General features: G+C 44.1%; 1 protein-coding gene across 1 annotated transcript in view; it reads right to left on the bottom strand.

Moving 5' to 3' along the window:
- The window catches only part of LOC116430551 (uncharacterized), a 385,600-nt gene that overhangs the window by 260,820 nt on the left and 101,309 nt on the right, over positions 1 to 23,471 (bottom strand). The window contains 1 exon segment of the mRNA XM_076372297.1: positions 12,711 to 12,755. Coding sequence (XP_076228412.1) covers positions 12,711 to 12,755 — 45 coding nt within the window.

Genomic DNA, 23,471 nt, shown 5'->3' with positions numbered 1-23,471 from the left:
ATTACTAAATATCTGTTCTACGAAACTTCTGTAATATTGAAAACGATTCCACAGGAATGAAGTTTCAAATTCTTAAACCAAAACCTGTAATACTGACTAAAATCCGGAACCTACAAATCTACATCATTGTAAGTAGAAATCTATCATGTCAACCAAATGTTATTATAGACGCTGAAATTACTAAATTTTTATTCCACGAAACTGCTGTAACAATGAAAACGATTCAGCATGAATAAGTCTGAAATTCTTAAATCAAAACGTAAATCTGACTAAAATCTGAAACCGATTAATCTAGATTAATCTATCCTTCAATTGTCCTTTTGCTAAACGCCACAATTAATGCACGTACAAACATATATACACAGAACCATTAGAAATAAACCACAGAAGCATCCATAAAAATTGATAAGTACGATTATTTCATTTCCTATTTCCTAAGATCCTTGACACAAGAAATCACTGTCCATTTAATCCCCGTTTCAAAAATCACATCGCCACGTTTCCATTTCGCAGAGAGATCCGTCTACTTACTCCCGGCCCGCGGCCGAGCGACGCGGGTTATTTTTCACGCGCGTATTTGTACGGGCGACGGGACGGAAGCGTCCGCGATATTCGCCGTATTTCCGGGGACGCGGCGGCGACCGGAGAAAAATGGCCCGGGAAAACAATTTCCGAAGGTGGAAACGGCCGGCGATATTTTGTCACTGGATCAAGTATTATTTACACGCGGCCACCGCGTGTTGCGTCTATCCTGCTCCTCCGTGTTCCCGAGGGAATCGCCTCTCCCGCACTTTCTCCCTCTTTCTCCCTCACCCCGTGTGTATCGATGTCGACGAGAAACTTAATACTCCGATCAATATCAAGCAAGTCGGCTTTAAACTCGCTACCGCTGCCCTCTCGCTCTATATCGACGCGGGTGCCTATCAAAGACGAGGACGCACGAGAGGATCGAGATCTGTTTACCGGAACACGCGCCGGGAATATTAATCTTTTAGCCCCGATACGCGCAGGCTCGCCGGTGAACTGTAAAATGAAAAATAAAGGGCGCTCCGGAGCTAGCCCCGGTAAGACAAATTTTAGTATGACGCGCCGTCTGTGTGTGCCGGCACTTTAATATCTCGGGTGAATAATCGCGCGTCGGGCTCCGCGCGGCGGTTTTTTAATAATGACAAGACGAATTTCTTTCGGGAGAGTAGACTGCGAGAGGAGACGTGGAATGAAAGAATGAATTTTGATGCTCTCTTTGATAGTAGTATCGAGTATCTTTCTAATCTTATGTTTATTTAGCTTTCATTGGTAGTAGATTACAGATTGCAAGAACTGTGAGTGTCAGATTTGAAAATACTGTAGGGAATGCATCATTGAATACGAAACTGCAGATGATCGGATTTCAGATTGAGAGAGTAATATGACTGATTGCCAGTGCTGAAACAATGATACGAAATGTTGAACATGTGATCTATCATTCTTTGTGATCGTGCATCTCGAGTTCTATCTCCAACATCGAACGACGTCCGAGCAAGCGGTAGTCGTAACGGAAGCGGGAAGAAAAATGTTGCGACTCGATATCATCAAGAAAAATCATTCGCCAACTGTGAAACGAATCAGTCGTTCCTGAAGAGTAGAACACGGTTGAAGGAATAAACGACCGAAAAACGAGAGAGACGCTCCACGCAAATATTCCTTGCGGTGCTAAGATTACGCGAGCCACCGCCATTTTTTTTCTACCGCGGACGTCCGCCGCGTTATTACAGTTTCCTCGTGGCACGCTGCGGAAGGAAGCTCCTCGCATCCTGGAATAACTAAACCCTTCGTTCACGTCGGCCCATTTTTTCAGGTTTGCCTGTCGGCTCCGCCGGAAACGAAGCTTCCTCTTCCTGTCCATCGCACGGAGCCGGGCGAAACGAGAAAAGGAGATCGGCGGAGCACCCGAGAAGCTTCCCGTGCTTCATCACCGCTGTTATTATGTCTAAATCATCAAGTTTGCAAAGAAACACCAGCGTGATGGAAAGGAAAGAGAGAGGGAGAGAGACCGCAAGAATGAATTAAATTCACTGCTTGCTTTGAGATTAATTAACGCGCCACGAGATTATGTAATTACCCACTTTGACCTCGAACATTGGCAGCCTCGGAGATTTTCATTCCAACGGACTCGAAGTTAATTAATTCTTCAAGCTCTTTTAGCTTTGCTTCTCGTTCTTACGATTTTCAGGTTCTATTTGGTATTCTATACCGTTTAACGAGTCATTGGTTAGCTGTTAATCCGTGTTATGTTTTTGTCATCCTAGTCGAGTGTGATTTCTTCTATATTCTATAAGAGTTCAAGTAATAAGAAAGATTCTTTGGGAAACATTGAACAAATTATCTTCGGATAGAAGGATTCAATGACGTTTTTATATAAATTCTGAACTGTAAGCGACATTGATATGATTGGACTGAATAATCTACTAATGTTAAGTAACAAATACGTAAAAAAAAATAGACACGAAATATTTAACAAGTAGGTAACAAGTATTACTAGCAGAATATGACTAAATTTCTCGACCCCGACCACTGTGCGCTATGACGATCGCGGCGATCGCGGGCAGAATCAGCTCCCAGTCCGCGCGGCTAGCGAATTTCATTTCACGCGTCCCCGATATGTGAGAAATTGTAATAGCAGTTTGCGGGTCCCGTTTCCACGGGTAAACAAGCAGCCGCCGCGCGTGATTACTGGTTACAGTACGGGCTCATTAATATGATAGCGCATAATTGTCGGCGGGACCCGACGAAAATTATGCGGGAACGTGTCGCCGATGGCCGGCGTTCGTTCGCCGCTCGGAATCATGAAAATTTCCAAGGGAAATTGGGCCGAGTGAATGAAGGACCACGATCGGAACGAACGTCGGCAAAATTGCGAGACAAAAATACGCAGAATCACAAGACTGGGGAAATCGTACCGGGAAATTTTCCAGAACTTTACGACCCGTAAAATTCGATGGTAATGCTACGGAATCGATGGAGATTTCACTCACTGGAACTAAAATTGTTATCTCGCCGTTACTGAAATTATAAAGAATCACTCGTGGAAGCTTATAAAACAAATTTTCCTTTGAGTGCAATGATAAAAGACGATTCGTTCAAAGAATATTCTTTTCTTCGTTTTTATAAGAAAGTATTCGTTTCAGTTATTCGTTAGCTCCAACGTTAATGGAAGATGACACGAGCCTCGAAAAAGAGCCGAGAACCGGAAAACGGATTAATATCGTCAGGTTCTGCAATTAAACAACTGAATCGTATTAATAAATTTCCGCGAAGGTTTTTTCCAGTTTTCCTGTTTCTCTCTTTGCGCGCGACGGAACGACACCGCGGAGTTTCTCGTAATCGCGTTGGCCGCGTTAATTAATTCGGATCCGTCGCGTAATCGGTTGAAATCAGACAATACCGTTTGCATCCGGACGTCGCGGCCGCTGTTCCGTGGAATTAATAAGTTCCGTGGCTGCGTGTTTGTTCGTTAATTCCCGCGCGCGCGCGCGCGCATAGTCTCTTTTGCGATCGCGTGTTTTGTATTCAACGCACGATCGCGACGCTGCCCGTCCTCGGAGGACGTCGCGCGCGCTTCAAGAATTCCCGAGGGAACGCCTGGGAGGAAGGATATCCTCTTTTCTTTGCGGCGTACTGGAACGAATGAAAAATGCGGTTACCATTGCGGTCCTGGCCGTAATTGTTAAAAATTTCTGCTTGGAATTCTTTGCCACGAAGGATCACGCTCGTGGGAATTCACACGCCTCAGTGTCCCCGCGCTGAGAATTCTATCGAGTTGACATCTTCGAGGATTCGTAGTTCTTCAGTTCGAAATATTCGACGCTCGGAATCTTTTGTGCTTGAGAGCTGTGAAGGTTTAGAATGTTGGCAACGTGAAATGTATCTTGAATTCCTTCGGACGTAGGATGTTTAGAGTTTAGAGTTGCTAGTAGTGAGGTATATATGTAGAAACTTGGGATTTATTGGCAATAAGATATCTAGAGCTTAGAATTCCCCAGCGATCAGATATCTAATGTTTAGAATTTGCAAAGAATGAGGCACCTAGAGCTTAGAATTCCTCAGCGATGAGATATCTAAAGTTTAAAATATCTAGAAAGTTAGGTATCTAGAGCTTAGAGTTTCTCACTGATGAAACATTTCAAACTCAAAATTTCCCAGCATCCAAATATCTAGAGTTTAATATTCCTCAGCGATCAGACATTTAGAGTTGAGAATTCCCCAGCGATGAGATATCTAATGTTTAGAATTTGCAAAGAATGAGTTACCTAGAGCTTAGAATTCCTCAGCGACGAGATATCTAAAGCTTAAAATGTCTAAACAGTTAGGTATCTAGAGCTTAGAGTTTCTCACTGATGAAATATTTCAAACTCAAAACTTCTCAGCATCCAAATATCTAGAGTATAATATTCCTCAGCAATCAGACATTCAGAGTTGAGAATTCCCCAGCGATGAGATACGTTAACACAGAATTCCCCAGCGACCACATATCTGGAGCTCAGAATTTCCCAGGACTGACATACCTGGAGCCCACATCTTCCCAAAAATAAAAAAGCATAAATTCTCCAACAAAGGAGTAGCCGCCAAAATCCCAGAAACCAAGAATCCACAAATTCCTCAGGAACGACATCTCCACGAGACGTTCTTGAAAGCTGAAACCACGCAACGTTCGGACCCAACACCCACCGATCCCACTCAAATCGATACAGTAATTTCCTCGGCAAAGCAAGAAGCGCCTCCAAGCGATGTTTCAATGTCTCCCGGCGCAAACGGCCGGCGCAGTCCAAGGGGCGGATAAGTCGCGTTTACGTATTTACGGGCGGCGAGGCGGCGGCGTGTTTGTTAAACACGGCGGCTCGTTTGCCGAGCGCCGTGCCAATTAGCAATTAGGCGATTAATCATGCCCGTCGGTCGTTCCGCCTATCGTTATTGTCCCCGCGCCGCCCTGCGGGACGGAAAACACGCGCGCGTCTCTGAAAGGGGCGATTAATTTCCCGAACCCGGTCGTCGTTCGGCGTCCAGAAAAGGAAACAATCTATTCGCGGATTCAGCCGCGCCGCTACGGGCGACTTGTTATCGGCTTTTTCTCGAAGTTGAAAAGTTGATTGCCGCCGAGGCGAGGAAGACCGTTTCAGCCACCCCTCGTCCCCGCCCGCTTCAACCACTGCGACAGCCCCTCCGTCCGCCGCCGATTTTCTCGTCGAGGAATTTTATCTTTGGAGAACGCAACGGCAGTCCGCCGATGAATCTTGTTACCTTAATGTCCGCCCGCGGCGGCCGAGCGAGGGGAAAATTGGAGGAGAAAGCCGTGGACAAAAGAGTAACGCACTTTGCGCTACTTTTAAACAAGCCCCGAGACGGAGTCTCCGATACCTTAAACAAATTTCCTCGCCGTGGAATTAATCCCGGCCGTTTTTCCTGTTGGCGAGACTGTTCACGGTAACCTGTTCTGATGGTGACTGGATTTCGATGAAATATCTCAGGGGAACGCGGCGAGTCGAAGGTTCAGTGGAAATTTCTGGTGAACTATGATATTTCGTTCAGTGTGTTGGATTCTTATGCAGGTTAGACAGGTTGTTGGCGTTTAACGAATTTATTAACTTCGCGAATCAGGTTCGTTACTAATAGAACATTAACACAAGGTTTCATAATTGTTTCTAGAGTAAATATCTAATTATACGGAACGCAGTCAGAACTACACCATGCAAACTACTTTATATTCGAAAACTGGAACTAAAATATCACTTCTCGCTTACAATTAGTCATATTTCAAACACTCCTAATTCCTTTTAAAGAGTCGTGCAATCTTCAAGCACATAAACAGCTGCGGAGTAAAACATTTTCATTCAACGACAACCGAGATCGCGACAGAGGCAACGGAGTCTCGAAAATGTCCCGGAGCCTCGTGCGTCCTCGAGTAGATGAAAAACTCCGGAACGAGTTCGCTCGTAAAGTCGTTGCCGAAGAGTCCGGCGCGGTTCGCGACGCAGATAACTGTGCGCGCGGAATTATTATGCAAACTGTTTACGCCGGGAACAGAGCGGCCCAGCGCAATGCACTCCGCGAGACGGCCCGGCACAATGGAGAGCGCGGCGTAAAGTTTCTTTCCGGGCCGGTGACATCGCGAGACGAGTGAGTCGGCGCAACGATTGTCCGCGGGGAAGAAGGATGGAAACGTCTGGAGAAACCGGCGCGCTCCACGCGACCACTTTTCGTCCCACTGTTGCTCGATTCGGAATTGCTTTCGGGATAGTGAATGATAGTTGAGTCACTCGGCCGCACGGTGCGGTCAAACGCCCGGTTCTTGAACAAAACTCGGTAACTTGAACGGTATAAGTGATACAAAGAAATGCTTGAGACAAAAGCTGTAAGGTATAGAGGTAAACGTACAGTGATTATATTTTTGTTAGATCGTGGGGGTGTTATGGAGTTTTTTTTAAATGGCAATAGATATTTTGAATTTCGATTCCAACGTTATTCAAGTAGAGAAATTGTTCTGCACAAAATTTGTATTTCTGAAATGAAAATCATTATGTATAGTAGTGAAAAAAAGGAACCAGGGATTATATTAAATATTTATAAATTCTTTAATTGGTAGTTCTTGTATTAACAGTCCTTGTTTACGATAGATAGATAGTACATAGATGACTCGAGATGAGTTTCATTGAATATTAAACATAAGGATTTCGATTACAATGTAACTTTGATGAATCAACTGTTAAGAAATGTGTTATTCAAGTTTCGAACTCTTGAACTTTTGAACTTTCGGACTTTCAACGCACAAATTATTATGTTATAATATAATATATTAAAATACCGATTGAATCCACTTAGCACAAATATTAACGAAGACTGTTTCCGATATATATTGCTGTTTTAACATACTATTTCAATATGCATACACATCGTCCACGTGTCTAACTCAATTTCCATCGATTTCCAACCCAAAACAATTAAACCCATTTATAACAGTGTAGTATCGTAGTTTTAAGACAGTGGGACAGCGAGTGTTCTGTGGGTTTCCCGAGGAAAGAATGATTTTTAAGTGCGGATGGCGAGAGATTTCGGAGAGAGTTGTGTTCACCTGAGAAAAGATCTATACACTGCGAGCTATATCGTTTCTATTTATCTGTATTTTATTCAATTATCTTCCTATGTTCTTTAAAAATAAAACATATTTAAATTCCATTAACACCACAATAATAATCACCAAAGAATAATATATAAATAAAGATAATCACTGAACAGTCGAGCGATCTCAAACAAATTTCCCAAATTTCATTCCACCATTTCCATAGAATATTCCCTTGATAAAATCACTTCTCTCTCACCGCCGATTATCAGATAACCGATGCGTCGCGTACATGATCGACTCTCTGAAATCGAAACCCTGGGGGATCCGCAATGCAGATTTTCCCAGACATCGGCGAACAATGTTGCCCTACGGCGATAAACTCGGCGCGTTGATAACGGCCGGGGAACGTCTTAATTTCATGCATTGGGAACGGATCGATGCCTCGGTTTCGCTCTTCCCCCTCCCGCCCCCGTTCGCTGCCATTCTCGGCAACCCCATAAAGCTGGTTACGGTTTGTTTCCGTGCACGGCGAACGGGTTTTACAGCTCCCTCCGGGGAACGCCAAGCTCACCAGGCCAATGGTTGGAAACGGCTCGTGTCCTCCCGATGACGTATCCCTTTGTTCGCGGGGAACGCGACGTTTAGATACGCGGAACGGTTTTACGACGGTTTCACGCGCTCGACTCGTGAATATCACCCAACCAGGAGGGCATTCCTTGCACCGGCTCCCTGTTATACAAATTTTGACACCGTACAATTTCACAGATGGATACAGTCGCTGTTGAGAGGTTTCTTCAACTTTGTTTTGTCTCGGAACATCGCGTGGGGCTTGCAGCGAAGATTTCAGAATTGAATAAATATAAGTATCTTTCATAAACAAAGATAAAGACATTAGATAGAGTATATATTGTCATTTGTTTCAGCTGCTTTTTAAGGAATTCAATGAAAATATTTACTAAAATTGTAGAGCGTACTAACCTCGTCGAAGCCGAAGGTGAAACGTATCCTCAAAAAGCATCAGAGAAACCAATTTTGACACCGTGAAATTTCATAGATGGATGCACTCGCTGTTGAAAGGTTTCTTCAACTTTGCTTTGTCTCGGAATATCGCGTGGGGCTCGCAGCGAAGATTTCAGAATTGAATAAGTATAAGTATTTTGCGGTTCATTATTTTTCTATTAGCAATCGTAGCTTTGTAGAGTGCAGACAAGGAATGGAACGTTGTTTCTTTAGTGAATTAGAAGTAAGAAACATAAAGATATTAGATAGACTATATATAGTCGTTTGTTTCAGTTGCTTCTTAAGGGATTCAATGAAAATGTTTACTGAAACTGTTGAACGCACTAACCTCGTCACAGCCAGAGGTGAAACGTATCCTGAAAAAGCATCAGAGATACCAAGACAAAGGTAACGGTTGCGTTCCATATTCATGATCCCATTCACGGAGACCGTGTCGGCTAATAGATTAAGCAACACCGCGGAGACTTTATTCCAGCAGGAATCACAGTCCGCGGGCCACAGTGGCTGCAATCAAAATTCTCAAAACGTCCCTACAAAATTCCCCTTCCCTCTACAACCCCAACGATCAAGAAAAAATCGAACCCAATTTCCTAAACGCCTCGACTACCAGCATCATCGTGCGTTAATCTTCCATTAGCCTTCAATGACGAAACAAAAGAAGCCAAACGTTTCACAGTTCACGCTTCCAGTCCACAATACGACTACGCGCTACACGACAAAACGCCAGAATTTGGAGAGCACGAAGACTGACAAACAGCTGTCTCAAAGGGGAGGGTTATACACTGTAAGAAGCATCGAAACACTAAACGAATCGATGTTCACGCGGCGAGGCCTTCGTTTGATTAAACCGCGCAGGGACGGCGAGCCGGCTGAAACTCGAAGAGGCGAAAATCCACGGAGAAAGAAAGCGAAACGGAGAGAGAGAGATGGAGCGAGAGGAGTGAGAAGTCGTCGCGAAGTCACCTTTTCGTGACCGGCGGAGCGTGTCGGGCTGCTTAAAACAGGCGCGGGCGACGCCGCTCGTCGATTCCACGCTCGAACTTCCCCTCCGCCCCGATATTCATCGTCGCGACGACGAAGGGCTCGCGACGGCGAAACGGGAGCGTTGAAAAAGAGGATGCCTGGGGACCGACCGAGCGAGCCGGCCGGGCGCGTACGACCGGAAGGAGAAAGAAGGAGGCAGGCGACGACGCAGAAGTGCCGTCAAGTGGAATGCAAGGTGATGCAGACGCTTCTTTGCTTCCCGCTCGCTCGTTTCGCTCGCGCTCGCTACGCAGTCACCCTTCCGCTGCACCCTGCCCACCCCCTTTCCAATAACTTGTTTCATCCTCGTCCTTTCCCGCTAGCGCCGTGCTACACATTTTATTCTGCTTGTCCGTCCCGGAGTGTTTCCCGGTTTCCCGCGATCTCTCTATTTTTCTTTCCCTCTCTTTCCTTCTTTCTCTGTTCATTGGGTTTTCTGGGCTGCTGCTTGTTTTTCCTTTCGATTCTCTTGTTTCTGTGTGTTCTCTGCGCGTTTTTGCCACAGTTCCACTGTGTTTCTATTTTTTGCTACCCCTTTTTGCTTTTGTTCGAGTGTCTCTTTATCGGTTCCCCTGTGTCTCATTTTCTCTCTTTCCTCTTTTTTCCGTAGGTTTTTAACAGTTCTGTTCCTCTCTTTCTTTTTCTTATTTTCTTGAATGTACCTCTCTTTCCATCGGTTTTCCTGGATTTCTTCCTCTGTTTCTTTTCGTGTTTCTACGTGTCTCTTCGTCTACCTGTGAGTCTTTCTGTAACCCGTCTTTTGCCTCTTTCTACGCCTTTCCCTACATTTCCACCTCTTTTCATCTTTCTACAGTCTTCCTTCCTTCTTTCATAGACTCCATCACACGTTTAGAGTCTTCGAACAGTAATCTCGTCTGATCCGAGCGCTATTCCCCTTGCGTCTCCCCACGATACACAAAAACATTCCACCTCACCGCAATCACCAACACAGAAACAACATATCCGCGCCACCTCGGAAATCGAAAACCCCCATCGAAACATTCCAACGATAAACATCCCAGCGCAAAGACAAAAACAGTTCATCAACTCCACCGAGCATCGACAAAATTCGAATAACAAACTTCCAAGAACGGTAACTTCAAGCCCCACACCTCCATCGCGAGACACAAATATCAAGCATTCACCGACGCTCGCCAGCTCCGAAACAGCATCCCGTCGAAAGAGCCGGCTCGCGGCGGCGTCGTCGCATTCACCGGCGCCCGCCGGTCCTCCCCCTTATCATTTCTATTTCACTTAATCGCACGGTTCACTTTTCGTCCCCGTATCCCGTGCCCATTCATTTACTTTCTTCCAGCGTTACTCCGCCGGCCGTGATCGCGAAAGGAAACGCTTCCCGGTCGTTCCTTTGAAAGGCGCGCCTCGTCTTTCTCCGGCCGTACAACAGTCTCGATTTCCCACAGCTTCTGCCCGCCCTCTTCCATCCTTTTCCGTCGCCCGCGCGATCTCACTATGCGGAGCACGCGCCGATCGCAAGAATGAAAAGTACGACGTTACGTGGCCGGGCTATTCGGCCTGGCCGGATGCATTCTTCGCTCGTCGCCGGCCCCGCTTCTTCTCGTCCTTCCCGCGTTTTTCGCCGCACCCCTCGTCGCATCTGTCTCGCGCCAGTCGCCTCTGTGTTTTTCTCCCTCCGTGCCCCTTCCTCTCCCCGCATTCTTCCCCCCGGCCCGTTCACGCCGGCCTTTTCCACCGTTTCTCCTCTTTCTCCGGCGGACGCTCTCCCGCTGAAAAGGATCGCGGAGCGCACGTACGTACGTATTCGACTCCCGATTTCTTTCGCGACGTCGTTCCCTCGATAACACGCCTGTCAAGCACCCCCTCCGCTCTCCTTCCGGCGTTTTTCGAGCCGGCATTATTTCTGCCGTTACCGCGCGAGAGGTAAAACGTTCGGGAGAACGAAAGCTGGATCGCGAGCCGCGGACACGCGCTCGGACGGGGCGTGGAACGATTCTTCGAGTCGCCGTGGAGCATTCCGCGGGAATAAACGAACGATTTCCCGTTTCATGTTGAAATTGTTGGAATATGGAGCGCCTTCTCTGGGGCAGAATTTCGCGGGAAATGCGAAGATGTGCGGGGCTTAGGAGTTGGATGCATCTGAACGAAGATTGGTAGAATTCTTTTCTGCGGAGTTTTGGAGAATAGATTGTAGGGAGAAGGGTGAAAATCTGACAGATTGGTGGAATGTTAGTAATCTTTGACGAGCAGGTTTGAGAAATAGCCGTGAAGGTTTGACATGAGTTCTTCGTTGACACGAGTGTAACGATTAGAGTTAGTGGAATATTATGGGAAGAGGAGAAAGTGAAAGCTATCGAGGAAAATACAGTGTTGTCAACAGAGAAACGGTGAATCGTTAATACATAAGATTAAGAAGATTAATTTGACGATAAAATTCTACAATTAAATTCAGTTGAATTTTTATTCAACGATGGTACTGGCCTTCGATCTCGACTTTGTTTTTCGATCCTTCGATGTTGTTCGAGACTCGATGAGACTCGAAGGCAATTCATTAGAGACGAAAATACCGTATCGACTAAAGATACCCGCGACGCGGAGCATTCGTGTGTACACTGGCCCCCGGAAGTTGCATAAGGGATGCAATATCGAAAGCAGTGTGCCGAGTAAATAATATTCCAAGTTTGCGCGAGTTTCAGCGTGAGCTCCTGCGAATCTCGAGGAATCGCCGTGCTCGGCGTTCGTCTGATCGTGAGCCGCTGAATCTACTTTCGCGTCTTCGTTTAACCCTTTATACCCCGAACGTACTTCGACCCTTCCACCTCGGGCTAAATATTTGCAGTTCGAAGCTTCCCGCTCGAATTAATCGATTTTAAAATTTGCTTAGGCGATCCATCTCTCGGGGAAACGATATTTCCCGAGTTTCGAATTCGCTTCGTGGAATAGCTCGCGTCTCATTAGTAGATTACATTAAGAGTATTTAGTCACATTAATTCGGTCGTATTCACTTCTAATAATAACTATTAATTTAGTAATACTTCTATCGATTATACTCTGAAACTCTTTAGAACATTATTCTAACATTAAATTGTCGTTATAATGTTGTTTCGTAGATAAACAATATTATTTAACCCTTCGAACTCTGCAGGCTCCAATATTGCCCCAGTTATAATATTAAATATTTTAATGAATCTTAAAGAAACTAAAATTATCCGATTCTCCGCACATCCAAATTTTGCATTGATAAGGAAAATAAAAGATCGAAGAAATGTTACAGCATTTATCATTTTCGCTAGGAATACTATAAAAATTAGTTGCAGTTGCTTACAAAACAACCTGGAGTGTTAAGGGTTAAATTTAAATGTAACTACTACTACCAATGATAACTGAAATTAATAAATAATGAATAAATTTGATTCGTTAATAGCTATGAAAGCGACTGTTCAAGAACTTTCAATAAGTTCAATAAAGAATTAATGAAATGAAAATGTTGGAAAGACATTTATCAAACGTTTTTCCGGGCGTGTTGCTGCTGGACGATGGAACAATACGGAAGTAAAATCCCGGCGCTTCCATAGGCGACGTTAATGCCACTCACCTGACAGCAGAAAGGAAAATCGGACCGGACGAGGCTGGCTCAAATCTGAAACAATACCAGAGATTCCCGAATTATATTACGCTCGGACGGAATTTCGCAATACCGTCTTCATCATCCGCGTGAATGGCGATTCGGTTTCGTTTGGGGGTACAGGGAATTCGTATGGAAATCGTGGGATTTGCCAGGGAAAAGGGAAAGGGAACTTCAGTCCGTGAAAGGTCGAAGAACTTAACCTGTCCTCGTAAACGGATTGATTTAATTCTTCAAAATGTAGAACAGATTATTCAACTGCGAATTTCACGTATTTATAACGGTTACAGAAATTCCAATTATCAGGAATTCGAAACAGAAACAGTTCCATTGAGTTTCATAACGTTTGAAATTGTTTTCGTCTTATTTGGACTCGGCTGAAACGTTTAATAAACCGTTGCTTTGATAACGGCTTTTGTAAACTGACCCGCAGGAATCTGCATAATCATTGACTGCCTATTAACATCGTACTTGATCAATATTTGCCGTATCGGCGATGAATAAGCCGTCTTCGCTGCAAGTAAAATTCGAGAACTCATTACCCCGCGGAATGAGATTCTTTGTTATTCCATTTTCCGCGTTATTACGCTCGGAACGCTTCGCCAAACTTTCCCGCGAGAAATGTGTCTGTTGCATTGAAAATTTTGTAAGCGGGACACGCAGTTTTTCTACGAAACAATTTCATAGGGTATTTAATACGTCAGAGATATTTCGAGGAATAAAATTAACTGAAAAATCCCTGTGCGCTGGTTCATTACCTCTCTAAATTAAAATACCGCTTTCGTGTTTTTCTCTTCGCGATACTCTCTCCGTCTTCCGCATCGATCCTAGAGAGCTCGTTTCTCTGCTGTGCCAATAAAAAAATATTAGAAGCGTCCCGGAACGGTTCGGAATCAAGGAAATGAACCCACATAGTATGCTGTACGTTTGCTCGACTGAAGCAACCGAATAGTTGCAAATATTTAACAGTACGTTCACCTATTTCAAAAGCTAATTGAATCTCTGAACGACTACAGAAGTTATTCTTCTAATATTTATAAGGTGCGTAAACAGATGAAGAAAATTATAGGTACTCAAACATTTCTCGTCATGAAATCAAATTGTCTGAGTTCGAATCAAAATACTACAATTTTTTTGTTCTACTGTCATTTCGCTAGACGCGGTTTCCTTCGAGCACTATTTCTCTTCGTCGTTAATATTCATTATCAAATTATAAACTGTTATGAGAAAAACCAATGATTCTATATTAAAAAGAAGGAGCAAAACATTAATATACAATTCAGAATAATTTGACACGTTGTTATGAGGCAAGGAGTTGAAAGGATAGCGGCTGGAGGAAAAACGCTGACAAAACATCCGGAAATCGGAACGATAAGGTATTTAAAAAGTGCGCGCAAGGACAATGAGACACGAGCTCGATAGCTCGCGCGGCGAAGGGACGCGTGAAGAACAGATTGTCGAACGTCGGTTAAGCCGGTTTCCATGACAGAGAACGCACATTAGCGTACCAGCAGGCGTTAATGTTCCGCCAGGTGGAAACGGGAAGTGGAACTCGATGTATCGCCGCGACAACGGACAGGGGGGCGGTGGCAGGGGCAGTCGGTGGGCCGGCATTAAAACTAAACGCAGTTAAATCGAGTGTTATACGTCCGGAACGGTCCGCGTCGCGTGCGCGACGGACATTAACGCGCCGCGCTGTAATGTATTCCACGTTCTTCGGCTTCTCTCGTTCCGTTTCGTTTGTTCGAGTGACGAGGCCATGGTAGGAGCACTCCACCCGTCGAGACGACGGGTTCATGATGGTTGCGACTCCCGACAGCCTCCTTGGTTATGACAATTTGAGGATTTTGGGCTTAATGTGTTGTAGGTAATAAGTTGTAGATAATTGTAATAAGGTGATTGGGAATCTGGATATTTGAGGAGTCAAGTTTGAGGATTTCAATTCTGAGGTTTGGGGGTTTGAAGGTTTGGAGGTTTGAAGGTTTGAAGGTTTGAAGGTTTGAAGGTTTGTAGGTTTGAAGGTTTGAAGATTCGAAGGGTTGAAAGTTCTAAAGTTCTAAAATTAGAAAGTTTGGAATTTGAAGGCTTGAAATTTCAGAAGCTCAAAGAATTGAAATTTCAGAAGTTTGGAATTTAAAGGTTTGAAAGTTCGAAAGTTCGGAAATTTAAAAGTTTGAAAATTTGAAAGTTTGGAAGTTGAAGGCTTGAAAGTTCAGAAGTTCAAAGCATTGAGGTTTCGGAAGTTTGGAATTTAAAGGTGTGAAAGTTCGAAAGTTTGAAAATTTGAAAGTATGGAATTTGAAGGTTTGAAGGTTCAAAGGTCCAAAGGATCGAACATTCAAAAATTCGAAGATTTCAAAGTTAGAAAACTTGAAAGCTTGGAATTTGAAAGTTTGAAAGTTTGAAGCTGTGTAGGTTGAGGTTTGAAAGTTCAAAAGTTCGAAGATTTAAAAGTTACAAAATCTGAAAACTCAGAATTTAAAAATTCCTAAGTTTAAAAATCTAGGCAACAATTAATCTCGAAAAGATACTCATCAAAATATCTCGAGCGTTTCCAATCAACCGTGTACCGAGAACCGCGATGCATACTTATTTTTCCATCGCGGAATAATACATATGCAGCATCCATCCAACGTCATATTTATCCATTTTCATTGGCACGGTAAAAGGCAACTCAACCATGACGAGCAGATTCAATTCGGACATTAAATTTAAAAGGAACTCTCCGTCCGCCGCGGCGACCGATCCGATACGGGATAAACTCGAAACATCCTGCAAAAAGGGGCGACCGGAGCCATCGCGAAAATCTATATGCTCGGCGACGCGAAAGAGATACGAGCTGGAGCGGGCCAGACAGAGAACGAGCCTAACCGAATCGAAACCCGTCGCCGGACGAATTGATATTTCGAGGGAGCGGTGAGCGCGGAAGGGCCGCGCGGAACTCCATGAAATTCGAGCTCGGTTTGTGTCTGGTATACGCGAAACAGCTGCATGTCGCACTCGCATTCCCATTTCCGTGCGCGCACGTTTCACGTGTATTGACTAGTACTCGTAAAAAACACGGTAATCGATGGAAACTACGGAAGCGACAGGGAACCGTGTACAATCGGTCGTCGTCTCGCGAGTAGTTTCCTCGTTGATACTTCTTACCGAGGGTAAAATGAAAAAAAAACGTGTCGCGTCGCGTGGAAATAAGGATGTTGGTGCTGTGATTCTCGTCCTCTTTTTACATTCCTTACTTTAACACTAAAGAAGCAGAATATTCATAATATCGACATATATCTGTGTGACTGTTATTTAAAATTGTACAGTTCCCTCGGCGACAAGTGGCATTAATTGGAATCGATTAACTTTTATAGAGACCAGTGTAAACAGTTTACATTGTGACTCTGAAGTTACAATGAATATTCGTTATAATGAAACTCGGTTTCATTTTTCGAAATTCTTATCCTTGGTTTTAGTTGTATCATTCGACGCGACATCTTTGTCTTTCGCGAACGGAATTGTTGCCTGGATTAGGGGTGAATTCAGTCTGGATTGATTTCATTATTAGCGAGCATTAGATCGGGTACAAGTGAAGCTTGCATTAACCCCGTGTCCTACAACAACGAGTTAGACTCGTGGTGAAGATTTTCAACATGATTCAACAAATATATCTGTGGTATCTAGAATTCTTAGCGTAGGTTAAGGTATTTTTAAGAAGAGTGAATGTAAGAATGAGTGTGAGTGAAGAACAGATTGTGAAACGGTCGAAGGAAAGTGGCCTGCACAACGTCGCGGACCCAAGATTGCAGGGCCAGTTTTCCAGGGGTGCATAAAAGTGTTTGTGATGAGTGCGAGTGAGAAGAATGCTTGTGGGGGAGAGAATGATTTTTGGGAGAGGCATTGAGTTGTACTTTTTACGTGTTGTCTCCATATTTTATATTTTGACCACAGTTTCAGCTTTATTTTATTAAATACATATATTCATTCCCAGCTCTCGATTACTCAAGATCCACCCTTTCATTATTTACACTATGGTAACACTATATTGCAATTTTGAAGCGTAGTTATAATTCTCTAGAAAGTTGTATCTTGTTATCGGATGGAAGAGTACCGCGATATGATAGAAAAGATAAGTATACAATTGATGACTGAAGGTTTGTTCATCGTGTGCTTCGCTCTCGAGGATATTCTGGTAGAGGAAAGTGCCTTGAGAAATTGATGAGTTTCCGAAGGTCTGGGACGGTCGCCAAGTGTTATGACCATGCACGTGTCGTTCGATTAAGGACTCCGCCGCGGCTGTGACACGAAGAAAAGTCGAGGTATCGCAGCTGGCTGGGAGAAATTCCGCAGAAATTCTGGACCAATGACGGAAGAAATAAACGGCGAATCCGTCGACATATTTTTCTCGGAGCGGAACGCTCGATAATCTGCCACCTGTTAGGCTTAAAAGTGTCCGACGCGTCGTTAGGAACGGAGAGCCTGGAAAAATGGCCGGCTATAAACACCGCGCGGCGATATATATTCGCGGCGCGCGCGAGACCGTAAATAACCGACGCCGAAACGAGTCGCGGGAATTTATCGCGGCCGATTTTTCCTCCGCATCGAGGCTCGGTCGGATGTTTCTGTGATAAAAGCCGAAAGAGAGGGTGCCGGCCGTCTTTTCGGTAATGGAGAACGTCAGTGATTAAAGCGCTGCAGTTCCTTCGGGTTTCTGGTTGACTGCAGTTTAAAGGAAATACAGATGAACTTTGTTGGGAAACTCTTAAGACAATTTTAAGAAGCATCTTTTAATGAGCTTCCGGATAACAACCCTTGCGGACAATAGTTCCGAGTTGAATTGAACACCTGTACGGTGTTAACAATTGATCAACTTAGAGAGTAAATCAAGTAGACAGAAAAATATTATTCGTCATTCTTACAATCTTGTATCACTACTTTAATGAGTAGTACTTTGAGTTCAACTCGTGATACAAATTTTGGATCAAACAAATATCACGAGTTTGGTTAACGGTAGAACTACCAGAGAGGTCAAAATGACCTGATTGCTTCTTGAATAATTATTAAAAGCATAACAGATAATCCTCTGAGAAATTACTATAGAAGATTCAACAATAGGCAAACTGAAATGTAAATTAATAGAAACCTCAGTAGCACTGTTGGAGTTTCTACAGAAAAATTTCAAAAAGTCAACTTGACTGTTCGATAGTTCCAGTGTTGAATTGTATAGAAAGGGTAAAGTCTCCTTTCTTCTATCGAATTATTAACGACGAAGTATCCATAGAGGGAAGAAAAGTTCCAATGATCTTGATAGATCTGTTCGACGGTATCTCCGGTGCTTTCTGTAAAAATGACGAGCAGACACCTTCGAGAGAGAGAATGAGCTTTTTAAGGAGCGATCGTTATCTGAGAATCAGTGAGTCCAGGGGCTGCGAATATCTTCCGGCGTCCATGGCGGACAAAAGACGTTTCCGAACACCGTGACGTCCCAGAAACTGCAAGCTCACGGTTTTCGACGAGACAGAAGGGGGCGCGCGTGATTTCGCGAAGAAAGTCATTAAAAGTCCTCGGTTGTTCTTCGAATCGATCGGCGAATACCGGCGTGTCGGCGCCGGAGGACTGCGTCTGCCTTCGACGCCAGGCTCTCCAGGAATTTTTATCGAAAGGTCCTCCCCAGACGCCGCGTATTACTCCCGACCCGGAATTTTCATCTCGGCCTGTCCGCCGCCCGAGCCTCCGTTCCCAGACTCGCATAATTTCCATTCCGTCGTTTGTTTAATTATACCCAGCTGCCTGCCTTCAGGTCCCGTCCACCGACTTTCCAGCGAGCTCTCAATAGAACAGCTGCTCTATTCTGTAATTACTGACTCGGACTAATTGCGAGCACGCTCAAATCTTTCGAGAACTCTCTCTCTCTCTCTCTCTCTTTTCTTCTGGAACCCCTTGCCTTGTAATTCTGTCCTTCCTGTTCGGGGTTCGAAAGATCTCCGATGTTAATCTATTGTTTGAAAGTTGACGCAGCTTAGGTTGATATAGGAATAGTTTAGGATAGTATGTAACTCGTGCTTCTAAGTTCTCGAGAGAAGCTCTTTTGAAGCGTTCGGTTAATTAAATGATAATAGAATGTCATCGGTGATACTAATCGGTACTATTTATGAATATTATTAACCATTCGATGAATACTATATTAATGATTGTAATAATGTCTCATCTAAGAACACTTCACGAAATCCTATTTCCACTCGCTTTTTATTTAGAAAAGCGACTCATTTCAGATCTCTCCTACGGTTCTCAAAAAGACTACCCAAAATAATCGACATTAGTATAAAAGCGCTCGTAGGTTTACAGGAACACACGGAGCAGACTGCTCGGCGATTCGAACACCGACGTTCGTAATGACATTCATATGTTAATTGCATTCGTATGACGTTCAAAATGCTTGTCTCCTCGTGCCTGGCTTATCTACGTTTCAACGAGTGTCATAGAATCTCGTGAATCCAGGCACCCAACAGCTCGGAGCCAGTGTCTACGAGATCGAGACGGACGTTTCCCATTCTAAGTAAAATTCGACACGTCATTTCGATTCATCGTTCGCGGCTTCGAACCAGAGCCGGCGACGCGGCCGCCATTGCCCCCGAAATTCAAAAAGACGGTGCCGTTCCGGTTCCCACGGAGCTCCTTCGCTCTTTCTGACCCATCCCTTGTGCCCTTAGCTATATACTCTTCTCGTTTCCCTTCGATCGTAGAGCATGGACGAGAGCACTGGTCGATCGAGACGACGCTGTTCTCACGTTCAACGCGGCGACGTTTCCGTGCAGACGCGCCGGCTTCCGGGGAATTTTTATTGCAGCCTAGCACCGCAGCTCCGCATTGCCTCCGTCGAATGATCTAACGAATTTCGATGATGTTTTTATTGTATATTATGATTCGCTCGAAGCTTCGTTCTTCTGTATTTGGGAATAGATTGTGGTGGAAGAGTGTATCGGTATTAATGAATAATTCTTGTAACGTTGAACCTATTCGAGATTATAATTATCAGTGTGCAACGGAATAGGTAGACAGGCTAATTACACAACGTGAGGATGATGAGTTTCTGTTATCAGTTAGTGGGAAACTGCTTAGTTTGTTGGATAATGCCTGAAATTAAAGGTGTGTAATTACAATTTGTATTGGTTCCAAGTTGGTGAAGTGAATACTGCAACAGTGTCTGTGACAAAAGAAATGAATTTTATAGTCAAGTAACTATTCATTCAATAAAAGGTGTTTTAACCCTTTGCACTTGGAAGTATTTCGTTAGAGACACTTAACATTTTCTAACTAGACAAAGATGATATTTTTTTGAAATTAACTCAAAGAGAAATCATAATTAAATTGAGAAATAAAGTTTTTTTAGACCAATATTTCACGCACCGATGCGTTATACACAGTTCAATATTAAATATCAAATTTTATGATTTCACTGCGTCGGATCTAGTGGTGGCTGAGAGTGACCTCTCGAGTGCAAAGGGTTAATTGAAAAGTATATCCCAGCTGTTAAACACGAAGTTAGCAGTAGATCATTTTACTGAGGTGCACGGTATATTCTCGTGCAAAGATAGAGTACTGTAATACGATAATAAATATGGGTGAATGAGATTTCCGTAAATATTTCCATGAAATCAAAGATTCCGGCTACGATTAATGGTGCACAGCTGCGAACGTAACATTCCATTGGTGTTTCCCGGTTAACTTCTGCGTGGCGGCTATTAATTCCGTTCTTAGAAACCGCGGCGCGGTCATCGCGGGAGGCACAATTAATTTGATGAATGGCTCGAGTTACCGAGAAACGTGTTTCTATAATTCAAGCCACTCGAAGAATTTACGGCGCGACGAGATGCCCACTTTCAGCGGAGAAAAACCGCGTTTGATTAATCAATGAACCGCGAGAATCGATGCGTTATCCTTTCGTTTATTATATTACACTGTAGCCGATCGGCGACAGCTTGAAACGCGCAATGAATTCCTCGCCGCGGCAGCGTGGCGCATTAAAACGAGCTAAACGACGTTCAGTTAACTACTCGTATAATACGAGTCTCGAAGAGAAATTCAAATTTCCTGCGCGCACCGTGGAAAACATCGATAAAACTCACCATATACAGCGGTCTGAGAAAGTTTACGTGGGTTTACGTTCTCGCGGAAATTTAGAGAAACTGAAATTACATGATACTTTGTTTACCTCGTTGTTTCAGTTAATTACCGGACCGTGAGTCTCTGGGAAAAATGAAACTCTCCCGGTGCAATTCACGAGTACCAAACTTTTTGGTATTTAAATATTAATATTGAGAAGGAACGTTATTAAATTTAATTACGCCGAACGTTTCACGGGTTCGTTAATTTCAAATGAAATGAAAAATAATTATCTATTATACATTAGCGGCTCAGAATACCAGTGCTCTAACTGCCATCTCTGAGTTCCGATAAAAAAGTTCTTACGGAACATTCTTAAATTACTCAAATGCCAGTGTTAATAATCAATAATAATTACTACCACTAACAACATTGCACTCAATCCGTCACGAAGTTCCGAGCTAAATTGACTTTCCGAAATTCCTCTATAGAAACTCCAAGAGTGCATCTATTGACACTTGAATTGATTTACTGCGTTTTGCTAAATTAATTTCTTTAATCATCCTTCAGAGAAACATCCGTTATCTTCTCAATAATCGCAAAAGAAGACATCAGGAACGGTCATTTTAACCCGTCCGGTGGTTTCAGTATTAATAATACTAATCATTACCAACCCTTACCATCACTAATCATATTTCACCGACCTAAAAACATTTCAACCAATTATTCCTACCCACTCAGCACAAAAGATCGCGTCGCAATCCTCCCCGAAACTTCCCATAAGCCGGCGATGAATATGAATCCTGATCGTCTACGAGACCGCGCCAGCATCCCTTGAAACACTCCGGAGCCCCTCCACTCGCTAACAGCCCATTATCTCCGGCAGTAATCTTTCCGCACTTGGCCGACGCTTTTCAATTTTCCCGGAGGTGGTCCGCCTCGTTCCGCGGCGAATCGATTAATCGCGAGGCTCCAAATAAACGAGCGAAGAGGAAAAATAGGGGTGGAGGAGAGCCGGGGCCTGGCCGGTCGCCAGGAGAGCCCTCTCGCGAGCCAGACTCCTCCGAAAACCACTGCCGGCCGACGCTAAGAAAACGTCGGGGGAGGCAGCCTCGCGAGGAAAACCTTCGACGTCTCCATTTTCATTGAACGGCGTGCTCCGCGCGCGCGAAGACCCACGGACCTGTGATTACGAGGAGGAAACTCTCCCCCGCGGGCCGGGGAGAGGCGATCGCCGGTTCCGGGCGCTTTGATGTCTGAAATAGAAGACCCGAGCGACGCGGCCCGGCAGCCTTTAATCCGGCTGAAAGGTGTACCGGAAACTGGCACGCGAACGGAACCGGAATTAACCCGTTCGCGAATTACGAATCGGCCACGGCGCTTTCATCGATTTATTTTGCGGAATAACGAATTGGCGCGTGGCTGGGTTTCGATTGTTTGTTGGAGTGCGAGGAGAGAGAGGAGTTTTGATTGTTGGCTTGGAACGAGGGAGTGATTTATCAGTGTGATGCGGTTTTGATTCTTTGGAGGTGGAGATGTAAGACAAGCGTAAAGGCACTTTGCGGTGAATTTTAATTGAATACGCTCCAAAAGTTTCTCGTTAGAAATACAAAACATTTCCTAACGAGATAACGACTTCTTTCAAACTGACTTGAGAAATCGCAGATAAATTGAGGAACTGAACTATTTTCTTTCAGTATCTCATGTATTGATGCATTGTACAAAGTTTAACATATAACCTCTTGACTTACAATATCGTGTGAGATTCGTGACGAAAATTTTTAAGTGAATTGGAGAAAGTATTACTTTTCTATCAGTCGTTCCTTTGGATTAAACGTGGACATAGAATAAACCAAATTTTTTTCTAATAAATTATTAACGATAAAGTAGTTATCGATTATAGTTCAGAAATAAACCACAGCGCAAGGTGTTAATATCAAACTTTATGTTGCTATATCGAATGAATTGCTGATTGAGGCGCCTATAGAGTGCAAAGGGTCAAAGTTCGTCCGTCAATTCACGTTCGGAGGGATATTTTAATTAGGCTTTCGGATTTCGAATTAGAAACTGATAACCTGAAATTCTCGCTATGCGAATGGTCGAATTTTTAGGTTTCGTCCGCAGGCAGCCGCGCTGTGCGGCACGCGGCGTTTATTACCCGAGCACGCGTGCGTTCCTTTTCGATGGCCAGACGATTAATTGCCGGCCACGACGACGCCCGATGCGTGCTACGGCCGTTTTTATTGCCGTCGTAACGCCCGACACGCTTCGATACCGTCGCGCGGCCGATTAAACGCTCGTTCGCGGAACGCGTGCCCACGGATGAAAGTCGCTTCGATTTTATCGCCGCCGGATTTCTGCGGAGACGGGTATACGATCGGCGTTCCGTTTTTCCCCTCTTTTCTCCTTCACGATTTTTCGAGAATGCTGTCTCGCGCGCGAGCTATTAACTGGACAGAGACCCGACGTTTCTTTTATGTGGGTGATTGATTTTCGATGACGCATTTCTCTTTACAGGAAAAATGTTTGTGAAAGGATTATTTGGTCTTTACATCGGTTCTTTTGGAATTACTAAGAAGATAACATGTTTCCCTAGAGAAATTATTGAAGAAGATTCAGCAGTACGCAAACTGAATTATAAAT

The sequence above is a fragment of the Nomia melanderi genome, chromosome 11, assembly GCF_051020985.1.
Source record: "Nomia melanderi isolate GNS246 chromosome 11, iyNomMela1, whole genome shotgun sequence".
Classification (NCBI taxonomy): Eukaryota; Metazoa; Arthropoda; class Insecta; order Hymenoptera; family Halictidae; genus Nomia; species Nomia melanderi.
This window is presented reverse-complemented; position numbering and strand designations above follow the sequence as displayed.